This window comes from Natator depressus, chromosome 14, assembly GCF_965152275.1.
Source record: "Natator depressus isolate rNatDep1 chromosome 14, rNatDep2.hap1, whole genome shotgun sequence".
NCBI classification, from domain to species: domain Eukaryota; kingdom Metazoa; phylum Chordata; order Testudines; family Cheloniidae; genus Natator; species Natator depressus.
Window position 1 is genome coordinate 37449255 of NC_134247.1, and position 16862 is coordinate 37466116.

The following is a 16862-nucleotide window of genomic DNA, read 5'->3' on the forward strand; positions in this document are numbered from 1 at the left end:
GGATAATCCATGTAACCCAGAGGCTCTGAATAGTCCACTGTGCTGGTTTATGATTGGCCAGGATGTTTTGGAAGGAAGAATTGAGTTGTTACTCTTAGGAGACTGAAATGACTGGCACAGACAGAGGCAGAATAAATTTCTCTCTGGTTGGGCTGTTTTTCTTTTTCCAGTGAGAGGCTACCAGCAGCTGAGCAGCTATAGCAGATGAGAGATTCATTCTTCATTTCCTTGGGTGTGACTGAAATACTACCCTGATGGTTGTATTTTCTAATGGACAACCTACCCCAAATTTTCAATTCTTGAGGGACAGTCTTCACTCATTGATATATTTGCTTTCCACAACCCACTCTCTGTATATCTTTTCATAAGTGATGTACCCAAAAACTTGGATGCTAATATCTAAACTGTATTGTTCAATGTATTCACCTAAATTTGGGTTCTTGCTGATTATGTGCTATGTATCTTATGACTTTTAAAACAAACCCTGTATTTGTGGATAATCTAAGCACTATACCCAGATGTACAGACACTCTTTTCTTAACCTGTGTACTATGTAATGTTTTTAACCTTAGCTTTAATACATTTTTTAATCTGTCCTGCTCCTACAGAACCTGGTTACAAAGAGAGCTGTTAAACAGGCAAAAGGCAGCATGACTTAGGTCTAATTCACAGACCCTAGGGTGACCAGATGTCCCCATTTTATAGGGACTGTCCTGATATTAGGGGCTTTGTCTTATATAGGACTCTATTAACCCCCACCCTGATTTTTCACACTTGACATCTGATCACCCTAACAGACCCCCTACACTAAAAATAAATCCTTTAAAGTAAAGAACACAGATTAGTAATTCCAAGGTCAGACTTTATCCAATTCCTGCCAGCTGGGTTTCGAATCGTTGATGGTGTTTTCCTACCTTGTACTCCTGGGCAGCCTCTTCGATTGGAATCACAGGGTGGTCTCTGTGAGCCTTGGATCTGTCACACACCACGCAGATGGGGCTTTGATCCTCCTCACAGAAGAGTTTCAGAGGCTCCCTGTGTTTCTCACACACTCCCTCCCCCTCTGGATCTTTCCCTGCTTGTAACTTCAACTGTTTCACTAGCTCCACCATGTTCGCCAGCTCCCTGTTGGGCCTGAAGTTTCTCTGCTGGGCGGTTTCTCTGCACTGGGGGCAGGAGAAGTTGGGCTCCGACTCCCCCCAGCACTGGCTGATGCAGGCCCGGCAGAAGTTGTGCCCGCAGTGGATAGACACCGGGGCTTTGAAATACTCCAGACAGATGGAACACGTGGCTTCATCCTGGAGTTTTTGCACAGCAGCCATTGCTCCCTGCACTGCAGATGTGCGGGACCAAGTTAGTTTCACTTCTCTGGTACAGCCCAGCTGCAGGTTTCATTTCCTGGATCCCTCTCATTGGCTGAGCTCTGGTGACCCTGGCTGGGCTGGGAGCTGTGTGATTGTGCTGGTGGACAACCCCGTTGAGTCCTAGAGAGGAGAATACATCTCTCTGGTGCTTTAGCCCAGGGGTTCTCAATCAGGGGTACGCGTACCCCTGGGGGTACTCAGGTCTTCCAGGGGGTACACCAACTCCTCTAGATATTTGCCTCATTTTACAACAGACTACATAAAAAGCACTAGCGAAGTCAGTGCAAACTAAAATTTCATACAGTGACTTGTTTGTTACCTCAGTTTCCCTAGAAACCAACCCAGGATTACACTTATATTGCTTTTATTAAATGCTGCTATTGGATCAAACAGAAAAGGGATGGAGCTTATTGATGCACGCACACATTCCCCGCATTCATACCCTCATGCACCCCCACAGGTGGAGAGTTACCGGAGATGGCAGAGGAACCTGAGAAGCCGAAGCATAGTAGATCTAGTGTGTCTGCCTGCAGTCACGGATCCGGGCCAGTGAGCAAGTCAAGAAGCAGGAGGCTTGTGTGCATGCCTTCCTTTTGCTGGAACTAGGTGGCTCCTGTCACATACACTGAGTTTTTCCTTCTGTGTCCATCACTGAGAAGCATTCCCAGACCTTGTTCCTTTCATGCATACCAGGTTCTTCTTTTCTTTACAGGACTCCGTGATCGCCTTCTCAGGGCAGATTACATCAGACACACCTGGCTCTTTTCTCCTTACAGTTCCTCTCCGCCCAGTCCCACATACACTCCCTGGTTCACACTCCCTTATCTCCCACACATACTCCCTTGTTCACACTCTCTCTGATCACGTGATGGAACATAGCAAAGCTTGGAGGTTATACAAAGTGGTAACTGAAAAGGTTACAAAGCTTGCACAAGTTACAAAACTTAAAGGGCTATGCTAACAATAACTAAAGTTACAAAGTTTGCAAAAGGTTACAGAACTCAATGATCATACTAGCAATGACTGAAAAGTTACAGATCTGACAATCACATTCTACTGGATTGAGCGGAGGCTTTCCACAACATTTCCCACCCCTTGGTCACCCAAATTGTGGTGACCATCCAAAGGGGGATGGTGTGCCGCCGCTCATCCATGCCAGTGCTTCGATTGCCAGAGCAATTCCAGATTTTCATTACACGTAGCATGTCCACAGTAACAAAAATACATATCAAAACATTGACCAGTGGATGTAATGAGTGTCAAACAGCCATTCTCATGTACTACATTGAGATGAAAATCAGAGCATTCGGTGGGGAGGTGAACAATCGGTAAAGAGGCAGTAATAATCTTGATGTATCACAGGCTTTTGGACAGAGGTGGCCACCAGGGGGATAGGTGTGTGATTGACAATTTGGCAGAAGGCGGAGGGGTAGGGAGAGGGAGGGGTCCGGTTAGATTACAAAGGGCTGTGAGTATGGTTTGTTGCTGTTTCCTGCCTAATGCAATATCCCCCCTTTCCCCAAACACCATGCACCGTAATGCTAACAATGAGACAAGCGCGACAAGACAAACATGAGACATGAAACACGAAACACAAAACACAGAACATAAGACAACATAGAAGTTTGTCGCGACGATGCACCATGGTATGTTCCAATTGTACTTCAGCTGGTACCAGCTCTCTCTGGTGCTCTGAAAAACAGAAGCTGCGAAAAAGACTTAAACATTGTAAACCGTAGAGAGGAACATGGAGTCAGGGTGGTTCCCCCTACATGCTTGAGCTGTCCCCAATGGACCCACTTCCTATGGGGGCTTTGGTCAATTTGGAACACTGTATCACTTCTCTTGGTATGTCTTGCAACACCTGGGTCATGTCTGCGACTACTGGTGCCCACTGGGGGGTTACTGCATTGACTCTCCGATAGTCGACAGTCAGTCTCCGTGAGACATCATCAGCTTTCCTCACAGGCCATATGGGGAAGTTAAAGGGGAAAGTCATTCTTTTCACTACTCCCTGCCCTTCCAGCTCTCTAACTATCTCTGCTACAGCCTGGCGTGCCACAGTGGGGATAGGACATTGTTTCTGTGGGGGGACCGCTGGTCCTTCTATTTTCACTGGTTCCCCAGTCCATTTACCACAGTCCAGCTTGTGAGCCACCCATGCCTGGGGAAAATGCTTCCTCCATTCCTCCTTGCTATCCCCGGTCACTGCCGCCACTCCCAACATACTACCGTCAGCAATCCGGTATCTCCCTTCCCTACTTCAGGGGTCCAGTCTTTCTTTGGGGTCCTCTATAAACCTTTGTTAGCCCAATCAACCACTATTCCTCCCTCCCGCAAGCAATCTATGCCCAAAACTGGTTCTGTAGTTGCGGGGCTATAAATCCAGGGCCATCTTCGGGTATGATTCCCCACCCGGGTGACCAACCGTCCCAACACTTGTCCCTGCACCAAGGTGCCATCAAATCCCTGGATCTCAATGGTTCCCTGGATTGGCACTCCCGGCACAGGGCAGGGAAGTAGTGAGACAGCCACGCCGGTGTCCACCAGCGCCAGAAAATCTAGTTCAGATGTCTCAGGGTGCTCATATGGCGCCCCCACCCAAAGGTGCGACTGCAACTTTCCTGCCGAGTCCACCTGGAGAGGTCCCACCAAGGTCCATCCCTGGGTGCTTTCCTCTCCCAGTTATTGGGAGCTCGGAGAGTCGGGGCTCCCCTAATTTGAGGTTGCTTTTTTGGCCCAAGTATCGCCTCCCGGCTCTGGGAGCTTCAACTCCAGCTGAATACAGCGGAGTACTAGGGACTCCGTGGGTTTCCCGTCCCATTGGCCCATGGGTTCCCCCTGGTCCTTTAAGGCCATCCACAACTGTATGCAGAGCTGACTGGTGTCCCATCGGGGGCGCCTGTGTTGAGGCACTGGGGCTACAGCCGCAGCAACGGGAGCAGGAATCCCAGCTCCCGGCTGACCAACCGCTCTGGTGGCCTGGCACGCCGCTTCCTTAAGGTGTGATATGTCTAGGGGCTCTCCCTGCCGCCACACTCCCACAGCCATCTGAACATCTTCGGGCAACATTGCTGCACGAAGCCTTAATTCGGCCGTTGGAACCACAATCTCGGACAGGGTCCTGGGGATCGCTCTCCCCTGGGCACGGGCCAGACACCGCCCAGTTAACAATCCCGCTAATACCATTCTCTCCACAAAGACGTCAGGGGCCTCCCCCAGAGCGGGGGAGCCTGCTGCCTACTGGGGGCTGACCTCCTGCAGTGCCTCTCCTTGAGCCAAGTTGCGAAAAGCACGAACAGGGACTGCCACTGTCCAGCTGCCTGCGTCCACAGTGCGATTCCCATATTGCACCCCGGTATGGTGGATGCCGTCCTCAACAGCTTCCTAACCTCCCCTGGCTTTAACCCCTTCCTAACCTCTTCTGGGTTTAACCCCCTAGAAACTGACACGCCCATTCCGACAATGTGCTCGTCTTGGCTGGCCCTAACCCCTGAGCCAGAGAAGTTATCTCCACAGGGGTCAAAGCTATTTCCTGCATAGTTACCCCAGTTACAGTCTCGGGCTCCCTCCCTGGGCTGTGGGGGGGGGGGGGGGGGCCCATGCTGGAAAGTTAACCATTGCACAGCTGCCCCCGGGGCTAGCCGAGCTCCTGGCCCATCTGGCAGCCATCCCGTGTCAGGGTCATACCATATGTCCCCATCCCAGTCTCTGGGGTCATATAGGAGCAGCGCCTTTGTCCCCGATCCCAGGGGTCCTGCTGCTCTCCCTCCTGGACAGGTCCCCTGCTCTAACACCAATCCCCGCAAACACTCCGCCTGGACCTCCAGCTCCTTAGATTGTTCCCTCTCTTCCTCGGCCTGTTCAGCTCTCTCCGTCACCCTGACGGCGGAGATTGCTAGCTGCTGACAACTTGCCCCTGCCGCTTGTGCCTTCCACATATCCCTTCCCGCCCTTACTCGTTCCAACTCCTGCTTCACTTGCACCGTTTCAGAATTATAATCAGCTCTCGCAGTTTGCCAAGCACAACAAGTTTGCCACAACAACCATGCTGCTGCCCGATCCTTAGTCTTTGAATCCGGATGATAAAACTCACAATATTTCTGGTATGTAGTTTCTACATCCACCATGGTGTCCCCTGATGAAACTGTCCCTGGGACCCAGCGGTCAACACCCTTGGAGTGGGCCCAGAGGAGGAGATGCGGAAATTTTGCCCCCTTCCACTCCATTGTGGATTCGGGGGGGCTTTTTCCCTTTCTAAACAGTGGCATCGTGCCCAAAATCATGAAGGGGGAGCAGGTGCACCACAGTTCCTAGGCTACCCATATGCGCTCTCTACTCCATGTCACCCCTTTCCTCGAGTGTACCTGGAAGGGGGAGCAGGCGCCACACATGCTCTCTACTCCTTGTCGCCCCTTTCCACTAGTGTACCCTATCGGTGGTTGCCTGCATTCTCCACCACTAATGTTACCTCAATTTCACTAGAAACCAACCCAGGGTTACACTTATATTGGTTTTATTAAATGCTGCTATTGGATCAAACAGAAAAGGGATGGCGCTTATTCATGCACGCACACATTCCCCACTTTCATACCCTCATGCACCCACACACTCACGCAGGTGGAGAGTTACCGGAGACAGCATAGGAAGCCAAGAAGCCAAAGCATAGTAGATCTGGCGTGTCCGCCTGTGGTCACGGATCCAGGCCAGCAAGCAGGTCAAAAAGAAGAAGGGCTTGTGAGCATGCTTTCTTCCTTTTATTGGAACTGGGCAGCTCCTGTCACATACAGTGAGTTTTCCTTCTGTGTCCGTCACCAAGAAACATTCCCAGACCTTGTTCCTTTCACGCATACCAGGTTCTTCTTTTCTTTACAGCACCCTATGATTGCCTTCTCGGGGCAGATTACATCAGACACACCTGTCTCCGGGCTCTTTTCTCCTTGCAGTTCCTCTCCGCCCAGTCCCACATATACTCCCTTGTTCACACTCTCTGTGATGGTGTGATGGAATATTGCAAAGCTTGGAAGTTATACAAGTGGTAACTGAAAAGACTACAAAGCTTGCAAAAGTTACAAAATTTAAAAGGTCATGCTAACAATGACTAAAAAGTAACAAAGTTTTGCAAAAGGTTACAGAACTCAATCATCATACTAGCAATGACTGAAAAGTTACAAATTACAAATCTGACAATCACATTCTACTGGAGTGGGCGGAGGCTTTACACAACAACCCTGGTCTATGAAAAGTTTGGACCAATAACTAGCTGCATGTCACTGTTTGTCTGAATGCTCGATGCGCCCAGGCTGGGAAATTTGGATCCAACACACACTGGGTGAAAGCACCTGAATATGGCCGAGCAGAGACATGATCATTACTACTGTTGCAATTCCAATGGCCTGTAACCCACCTCGAGCCCACTGAGCATGCCAGTAAAATGCAAACAAACCCTACACTGGTGAATCAAGTAGTTCTGATGGCTCCTGGGTTTATTGCTATATTTTACCCAGCAGGAGACAAGAGAAATTATTGTGAGGCACAAAAATTTCAGCATCTTTACAGCTGTGAAGTGCTGCGAATTACACCTGGTAGGACACGCACACAAGTGCTGCGAATTACACCTGGTAGGACACGCACAGTTCGAATCTAGGCTGAGGCACAGAAATAAAGTCCACAACTGCAGAGTTCCCAAAAGACACTAAGTTTATTACGCTCGAGCGTGGTGCCCCCCGCTAGCCAGGAGGGGACCCTGAATACAGATTATACAAAGGTTATATACTTTTTAGCAAAGCATGTTGCCCTCGTGCATCGGAAACCTTAGCCAATAAACAAACCCTTGTCTTATCTACCACCTATCCCTGCTTGGTGCATTCCTCGTGCTATACCAGTATGTTAATTACACAGCATGGTTCTAAAGCCATGCATCAGTAACTTTTATTATCAGGATGGGAGGCCTCACATCAAGGCCAAGAGACAGGGAGTTAGAGACTGACAAAAACCAGATACTGGGAATCAAGGCAGGCTGGAGACAAGGAGGAGGATTTTCACAGGGATTCAGTATCTAAGGATTACTCCTCCTGGTGTATGATGTGCTGGCATTTAAACAATGGTGGGCCCCAAACCAAAATGGAGTCACATATGCTAACTTTTCCTTAACAGAAGACACAGAATCCACTTGATGAAAAAACAAAAATGCCTGCAGCAGCCAATGATTGTGGGAACCATAAAACAAACCTCCGTGGGCTTGATATAAAAACACCTTTGTTAAATTCTAGACAACACTCATCAAAAGTGAAGATCATCAATTGTCTTCTGCCCCTCCCCTTGTCCCAAAGGTTCCCCACCTGTGGACTCGCCTCCCTCACTCGGGACCTTCCTCTTAGTCTCTGACTACGCAGACTGTTAGAGTCCTCCAGGATCATAGAAAACAGTGAAAACCAGGCTCATCAGTGTCCCTGAGAGTTCAGTTGGTTGGTTTTTGGGTGGAAAACAGGTCACCAGCAGTGTTCCCTCTAAGCTGTGCGCATGTGCGGGAGCACAAAGATCCTAAACCCCGCACACACGGCAAAACACCGCGCACACAAAAATTTGTACAGAAGCACAACGATTTGCACAGAGGAAAATTTTTTGCGCGCACGGCCTGTCAAAAATGAGAGGGAACACTGGTCACCAGCCCGCTTTAACTTCCAGGGTTGTAGAAATGAGGATGTCAGTGGCTAGAGAAGCCTATTTCATGGCCTGCAGTAGGATATTTTACCCTGTGGATCAGGGACAGAGCCTAAACTGGGTTTCGCTGTCCCAGAAACAGAACCAAGAGTGGACTCTCTCCCCATTGAAAGATGATGGTGGGAAAGTGAAGATCGGGGCCATGCTGTCCGCACTGAAAAATGCCACCTGCACCTCGTCATAGTCCAGACAAACCCAAATCCTGGTGGGGATCTGGCCCAGTGACACTGTGGTCTCAGGGGAGGTGCGAGCCTTATATTGATCCCCCTGCAGCCACTGCACAGCCCAGAGCGCCTCCTCAGCGTTAAAACTGAAACCCGCATTCCTCCTCACAGACTCTCTGGCCACCCCCACAGCCCAGCATCACCCATCCCCACCTCCCAGAAATGTTGGGAAATCGCTTCCAGGGTTGTTGGGCACTTGCTTCCGTGTCTTTCTCCGTTTCACATGTAGCCAATCAGCAGGCCCGTTGCATCTGGGGTGAGCCGTATCTGGATCCAGAGTCACATTCGCTGGGGGGAGAGAGAATCGGAGCGTGAGGGGCAGAGCTCCGCCCTGGGGCAGGATGGGACCATTTCTCACACTCCCCAGCAGCCCCATCTGGGCTGGGACCCTCCCTGACTTCCTGCCTCTCTGTCCTGAGTCTCAGGGAGCTGCCTCTGTGCTGGGGCTGAGCAGGGATTTCACCACAGCTCCCACCTCCCAGGGCCTAGAGGGGCTGTTATAGCTTCAGATTCTGCATCTCCATCTCCTCCCCTGCTGCATCTCCCTGCTCCCCATGCTGTGGCTCCCCACTCCCAGCAACAGGGACTGGGCAGGGCAGGCAGCAGAGCCTGGGGTGGGACCGAAGGGGCATCAGCCTCAGCCGCCTCTTGGGGAGACCCCCGTCAGAGGGAATCAAGGAGGCAGCAGAGAGAGGAGCGCAAACCCCAGTGCAGCTGGGACAAGGGAAGGAGGCAGTAGCCCTGGGTGGAAGGAGGCGGGAGGGAATTGGTGGGTATGCCAGGGCAGGGCCCCTAGCCCATGGGGAATGGGAGAGGAGGAGGCAGTGTGAACAGAAGACCACACAAAGACAGAGAGAATGGAGAGGCCTAGTTGGCAACCCAAGAGTCCAGGGGGGAAGGGAGAGGTGGGACCCACAGGGTGAGACAGAGAAGGGGGCGATGTCCTATGGACACTCCGAGGGAGGGTCAGACCAGGCACCCACCCCCAATCAGCATAACAGAGGAGACAGAGCCCTCACTCAGTCAGTACAATAATTAAGGGGTTAATAATATATTGGAGTGCTTAACGCCAGCCCCCTTCCCTGCAATGCTCACTCTATATGAATGGGGGACTCTCTTTTGTTCGATCTCTTTTGTTCCTCAAATGAATCCAGTGCCACAAACACAAACTGTCCTTTTCTCTCAATCCATCTAAAACCCGACCCATAACACTACTCCCTTTTGCCAGAGATCCACTTACTTGCTGTCTGCAGTTCAAACACCAGAGCGTCTAGGGAGGAGAGGGAGAGAAAGAGATTTCATGGTATCAAAATTATGTTTCATGCCGGATTTCCTACAATTAATCAGAATAACTGTACTTTAGTTCTGGGCCATGAACAGAGGGGAAAAGGCAGGGAGACCCAGAAAGACAAATAAAGAGAGAGAGACAGTGCAAAATTCGCCCATGTGGAGATGAGCCACTCTCAGGCTTATGGACCCCTTTCTGCACTAATAAACTGGTTATAAACATGGCTTAAGTGGCATTTCTACAAGAGAAAATTCCTAGACAGCTCAGACTGGAACAAAACAGACTCAGGAAGAGTAGATGGAGCCCTTTGCATTAGCACACAGTTTCACTCAACCAAGTATTTTGCAGTCCTCAAGAATTAGGGCAAACAAAGTGACAAAGAATCACATTCAGACTACTGTTGTTCCTCCATAAATATCGTATATCTTGGGAAAAAATGTCTTAATAAATTCAAAACTTTGTTTATATTTCGTCCATGTTCTTAAATTGAATTTTACATTCACAGCTAATTGGACACAGCCCGTTTCCTCCAACCTTCACAGAGACCAGTCTCCATTTTCCTTTTTCAGTCCCTGCTCACTACCTTGGAATTCCTTCAGAGTCTCCTTTAGCACAATGTTTTTTTGGGTAAAATCACCAAGTCTCTTTGCCAGATCAGGAGAAATCTCCACCGGCTGCTGGAACTTCCCCTGCTCGCACCTGGAGAGAAACAGAATTCTCTAATTAACTGATTGTAAATCACGATTTTATCCGCATCTCAGATGATTTCATGCCAGGGAAAGCTGCTGGACTGCAGGGCCTGGAGGCTGGACTGTTCTATGTATCCCGGCCTCAGAGCAGGTACCGCTCAGGCAATGGCAGCACAAGCTTCACCCCCAGCGGCCCAGTTTGTTTCTAGCATGACCCGGAGAGAGACGACATCGAGGGGAAGTGGAGCAGGGAGATGGGCCAACAGGCTACATTGACTCTGCTAAGCTTTGTGGTGTGGACACCTGCCCAGTCAGAAATGGATGGAGACCACTAACCTAGGCGTTCTCAAACTGGGGGTCGAGACCCCTCAGGGGGTTACGAGGTTATTACATGGGGGGTCGCGAGCTGTCAGACTCCACCCCAAGCCCCACTTTGCATCCACATTTATAATGGTGCTAAATGTTTTTAATTTATAAGGGTGGGTCGCACTCAGAGGCTTGCTATGTGAAAGGGGTCACCAGTAGAAAAGTTTGAGAACTACTGCACTAAGCCCAGATCACCTCACGCAGGGCGCCAAACGGACACAAGCTGAACATATTTGAACACTGCTGCTCTGGAAGTGTCCGTATTCCCATTCCCCGGGACACAAGAGATTTAATGAATCTATTCAGGTTTATTAACCTGCCCTCATGCTTCATCATCTAAGGGTATGTCTACACTACGAAATTAGGTCGAATTTATAGAAGTCATTTTTTTAGAAATCGGTTTTATATATTCGAGTGTGTGTGTCCCCACAGAAAATGCTCTAAGTGCATTAAGTGCATTAACTCAGCGGAGTGCTTCCACAGTACCGAGGCAAGCATCGACTTCCGGAGTGTTGCACCGTGGATAGCTATCCCACAGTTCCCGCAGTCTCCGGAAATGAGATTCAAAAGTTCGCGGTTCTTTTCCTGTCTACCTGGACAGTGCATCTGAGTTGAGAGTGCTGTCCAGAGCGGTCACAATGGAGCACTCTGGGATAGCTCCCGGAGGCCAATATTGTCGAATTGTGTCCACAGTACCCCAAATTCGACCCGGCAAGGCCAATTTAAGCACTAATCCACTTGTCAGGGGTGGAGTAAGGAAATAGATTTTAAGAGCCCTTTAAATCAAAAAAAAGGGCTTCATTGTGTGGACGGGTGCAGGTTTACATCGATTTAACGCTGCTAAATTCGACCTAAAGTCCTAGTGTAGACCAGGGCTCAGCGTCTCAAATAAAGAGCATCAATCCCAGGAGTAATGTCAGCAGAGGGGAGATTTGGATCTGAGGGGTGACCCTGCCCCGCACAGTTGGCCATGGTGCCCTGAGGAGATGTGGGCCTCACATGGCGCTCAAGCCCCTGCCCCACAGAGTGACGTGTCCCTGAGAGCGAGACGGAGCCACGTACCTGCTCAAGGTGCTTCTGATGTCCTGGGGGGGGGGGGGGGGAGGAGAGAGAACAAAGAGCTCCGTTACGAGTGATAACCATGAGAAGGACGTCAGCTGGTGAAAAAGAGGGTGGGGTGGGCCACACTGTGATCCTGGTTCAGGGGTGGTTGGTGGTGTCATGGGGAGAACGGCAGCTGGCCTGGGATGATTTCCAAAACAAAGTCCCCCTCTCTCTCCGTGAAATGGGGATCACGTTATTTAAATAATATTTCCCTGCCTCAGGAGTGGTGGATGAATTTGTGTGTGTTATTAACGGGCTCTGCTCCCCCAGTGATGTGGGCCTTAAGTGGACCCAGAACACTGTAAAAAAGACCATTAAAATCTAAACCCTACAAAGGGGCCCCTCTCCCGGGATCCCTCAATCCTAACAACACAAGACTGATGGCTCATCTGCCTAGTGTCCTGTTTTCTGACAGATGCTTCAGAGGGAATGAACAAAACAGAGCAAACTCAAGTGATCCATCCCCAGTCCCAGCTTCTGGGAGTTAGAGCTTTAGGGCCACCCAGAGCATGGGGTTGTGTCCCTGACCATCTTGGCTAACAGCCATTTATGGACCTGTCTTCCATGAACTGATCTAATTCTTTTTTTACTCCACTTATACTTTTGGCCTTCACACCATCCCAGGACAACGAGGTCCACAGGTTGACTGTGAGGTCTATGAAGAAGCACTTCCTTATGTGTGTATTGAACCTGCTGCCTATTAAATTTCATTGGGTGACCCCTGGTTCTTGTGTAATGGGAAGGGGTAAAAAACATTCCCCTGTTCACTTTCTCCGCACCGGAATGAGTTTATAGACCTCCACCATATCCCCTCTTAGTCACTTCTTTTCTAAGCTGAACAGTTCCAGTCTTTTTAATCTCTGCTCAGATGGAAGCTGTTCCAGACCCCTCATCAACTTACTAATAAAACAAAAGAGAATAATAAAACAGAAGCAAGTGCAAGTGATTGTAAACCAGCGAATTCACATTTTAACAGTAGTTCCTAACAATTAAATGAGGTACCATTAAAGAGAGAGCGAGAGAGAGGATTCCTATGTAAAAACTAGAAATAGTGAGTTCCACTGTAGTGTTAGGATCCTGCACTCCAAGCCACATGGGTCTCCCCGTTCATCCATTTCCCAAATATCTCCAAGGCTCTGAGGTCTCACCTGCAGGAATTCACTCGCTGGCTGCTGGCACTTCCCCTCCATCTCGCTGATCAGCTCGCTGAGACGGGAAATCTCCACAGACAGTTTGGTGATATTTTCATCCTGCAGCTTCACAATCTCCTTCTCCAGCTCTCCCAGCCGGGCCAGCAAGAGTCGCTCTTCTTCCTCCAGAAACTGGTGCAGCTGCTTAAATTGAGACACAATTTTCTCTCTCTCAGCGTCTGTCTTTTCCTGTAAAGAAGAGGCACAAACAGGGAAAAGGCACGTCAAGGACACACCGAGAGGCAGGGGAGATTTCACAGAGCCCTGTGTCACCGGGAGGGGGAATTTCTAAATATTCAGCACCTCAAAAGCAGACAGAAACTTTCCCCTGTGACCAGAAAGATTTTCCTAGAAAGTCCCACCTCGCCCTAAATTCCCTTCCCATCTCACATGGTTTGTTTCTCTTGTGATCAGTGACCTGTGACAATCTCAGTCCTTCGAGCAGTAGAAAGGGCAGGATTCAGAGGTACATGAGCAGAGACTTCCTGAGAGAGACTGAACGGGGTAAAGAAAACACAAAATAAGAAAACAAACTAATACTCCCAAGTTTCACTGAGGAAGCTCCAGATATTCACATGCCCTGCAGGATGCCCAGCCACACCTGTGGAGAGCCATGAGAATTCAGTGCCTAAAAGCTAAGTGTGTTAGTGCAGAGATCAGGATCTCTAGTGCAGCCTCAGGCCATAAACTTATACCATGAAATCAAGAATGAAGCAAAGACAAGCACAGCTCTGAAGACAAGGGAATGTAGAGTTAAGGTTGCGTCTCCTACGCACACTGCCACCCAACCTTAACTCTGCCCCCTTTCTGGCTTGAGGAGCACCTCTCTCCTCGAACGTGCTCACATCACTTTCCCATGTGCGTATCCAAGATGTATGAGTATTTACAGAGCCTGAAGGACCCTCTTATAACTTCTACAGTGCTGTTACCCTGGTGTGGCCCTGGGTGCCGGATGCTAGCCAAGGTGAAATCCAATCAGACCCAGCTCAGTTTGGGGCTGATCAGTGCTATGATCTGAGCCATAGGCGGGCACAAAAAAGTTTTGAGAATGGGAGACAAATTGAACGTCAGGTTATTTTTGTCTGAGCCCTTCACCTCTGTAGCCCATTCGCCACTTGACTCCTGATTCAGTCCAATAACCCTGTCTCAGGCCTGGATGGGGCACCGTGATTTTCCAAGACAACGTCAGGATGCAGGTGGGTTTTAGAGCACTGTGAAACCATCAGCGCTTAGCATGAGAGCTTGGCTGTCACTCAGCTATTGACTCTCTAGTGCTCATCTATAACAAAGAGAGAGATGAGGGGTTGAGGTGATCTCTTTGATTGGACCATCTTCTGTCAGAGAGAGAGAGAGAGAAGCTTTCGAGCCACCCAGAGCTCTCCAGCCCAGACCTCAAGAACAGCTTTGGGTAGTGTGCAAGCTTGTCTCTCTCACCAACAGAAGTTGGTGCAAAGATCTAACCTCCCCCTCTTGTCTCTCCAATATCCCGGGACCAACATGGCTACAACTGCACTGCATAGGGTGAAACAGACAGTGTGTGCAGACACAGACAAAGATCAAGCCTGAAGCCGAACCCAGCAGACCTCTCTGACAGCTGAGGATGGACCATTAACGCAGCCTTGGCACTGCCAGAGCTGAAGGGAGGAGGTCAGGCCATGACCCCACATCCCGTCCATCCTGAGCAGAGGGGAGCACAGGCTGCACCTGCTGCTGGATTCGATCAGCGTCTGCCCTGCCCCAGGGCTGCCCATTGCTCCTGGGGAATCTGTCCTAACCCCAGAGCCAGGCAAGGAGTCTCAGTCCCACTCCAGCCCATAGAGAGGAACAGAGACAGACACACACGATCCCCAACCAGCAGCACACAGCCCCAGAGAGACACAGAAGCCTCCCTCACTGACCTTCATCCCCACAGCCCTGCTGGGTAACAGCACTGGGCACCTACCAGGTACTCTGAGCTTCTCTTCTCTCCAGTCAGTTTCCATCCCAGGAGCTTTTCTCTCTCTTCCTTCAGAGCCTGCAGTCGGGTCTGGAACTGTTCCTGGGCAAAGACAATTGGGGGTGGGGCGGTAATTTTTTTTCTTTTCGAGCTTGAAGAGCAACGAATCCCACCATCCCCCAGCAATAACGCTGCTGCATGGATGTAGCTTTCCAGCTTATTTAACCCAGCAGCAGGCCGGGAGAGCACCCACAGGGCAACTCACAGGCCAGGCCAGGGACACTGCAGGAACTGGTGAAAAGCAGCAGGCAGCAGAGGAGAACTAATTCATTCTGACACCTGGGGGCTAGGAGCACAAACTGGGTCCACGCGGCCAATGCACAAACCCTAGTGCCTCCGCAGATAGCACTGGCCTCTCAGCAAGATTTCTTTCCTACAACTCTGCTCTCAGATTGCTGATCCTAGTAAAACAGATGGTGTCAGGTTTGCTCCAAAAATTCCTCATCTGTCCACCAGTCAGGAGCTCTGACTGCACCCCTGCCTCACCTCGCATCCACCAGCATCTTTTGGGGACCAAGAAGCAAGTTATTTCTCTGTTGGTTTGAAATGAATGAAGCAGAGCGTGGGAGGATAAATTCCCGCAGTCTGATTGAATCTTTTCAAAGATCGCAGGATTTTAGAACGGTGGGGGCTGCCAGTGCTGGTTCCGGTGTGCCCCGCTCAGCAGGAACGTGTGTTGGAACAGAAATATTCGCTGAGGAAAAGGGCATCACAAGATAATGAATATTTTTCCCCACCCACTCCTGGAAATTGGTCCTCAAGTCAGTGCAGAGATCCATGTGTAAGGTTCAAAATCTTTATCACAACACTGTAGTTAGCAAAAAAACATCCTTTATGACAGCAGGAAATGAGGAGTTCAGGTGACACTAGAAGGAAACCCAAACATTGGAAAGCCTGGGAACCCCCAGTTATGGCCGCAGGCTACATGACCTCTGCATGAGCAGCTCTACTCTGGGCCTGGAAATATATCTGAAAAACCCCATAGGTACAAACACTGATGCTGGGCGGAGATTTCCTACCTTGTACTCCTGGGCAGCCTCCTCTATGGGAACCACCGTGTGAGATCTGTGAGCCTTGGATTTATCACACACCAGGCAGATGGGGGTTTCATCCTCCTCGCAGAAGAGTTTCAGAGCCTCCTGGTGCCTCTCACACACTCGCTCCCCTCCTGAGCCTTTGGCTGCCTGGAAACTCAGCCCTCTGGCTATTTCGATAACTCTCGCCAGTTCCCTGCTGGGCCTGAAGTTTCTCTGCTGGGCGGTTTCTCTGCACTGGGGGCAGGAGAAGTTGGGCTCTGACTCCCCCCAGCACTGGCTGATGCAGTCTCTGCAGAAGTTGTGCCCGCAGTGGATAGACACCGGCTCTTGGAAATACTCCAGGCAGATGGGACAAGAAAGTTCATCCCGGAGACTTTCTGCCTTGCTCTCTGCAGCCATGGCTCCCGGCGGGAAGGGGAACAAAAAGCTCGTTTGAATTTCCAGCGTCTGGGACAGGAATTGGGTGTTTCCCTTCCTGGCTCTGTCTCATTGGCGGAGCTAGAATCAGCTGGGTCTGTGAGTTCTCCCCGCCCCTGGGGGCTCTGGTGAGAAACGTGACCCTCTCTCTGCTGGGAAGAGTGCACAGGGGAAGAAGCAGGGTCAGGTTAGGGAGAATGTCACTCTTTTCGAAAAAGTGAAGAGTTGACTTGAATTCTATTATTTGACTCCCAAATCCACACACCCCCTGGTTGGGCAGGGCTTTGTTCACTGCAGCAGATCTGATTTCTCAGTGCTGGGATGCTCTCCCAGGCAGGGCTGTGCCCTTCTGTTGGAGGCCCAGGCAGACCGGGCAGCAGCTGGATCGACCATGGGCTGCAGCGGAGCATCGTGCAGACTAGAGTACACGCCTCTGATTCCCTTACGGGTTTACTGCCGGGGTT

General features: G+C 50.2%; 1 protein-coding gene across 1 annotated transcript in view; it reads right to left on the reverse strand.

Annotated features, from left to right (window-relative positions):
* Nucleotides 1-16394, reverse strand: part of LOC141998901 (uncharacterized) — a 28236-nt gene extending 11842 nt beyond the window's left edge. Inside the window, 9 exon segments of the mRNA XM_074971862.1 lie at nt 915-1368; nt 3793-3925; nt 8135-8599; nt 9552-9581; nt 10183-10298; nt 11717-11739; nt 12907-13137; nt 14891-14986; nt 15964-16394. Of these exon segments, the coding sequence (XP_074827963.1) occupies nt 915-1368; nt 3793-3925; nt 8135-8599; nt 9552-9581; nt 10183-10298; nt 11717-11739; nt 12907-13137; nt 14891-14986; nt 15964-16380 (1965 nt within the window). The 5' untranslated portion in view covers nt 16381-16394.
* Between the last annotated feature and the right edge of the window lie 468 nt (nt 16395-16862).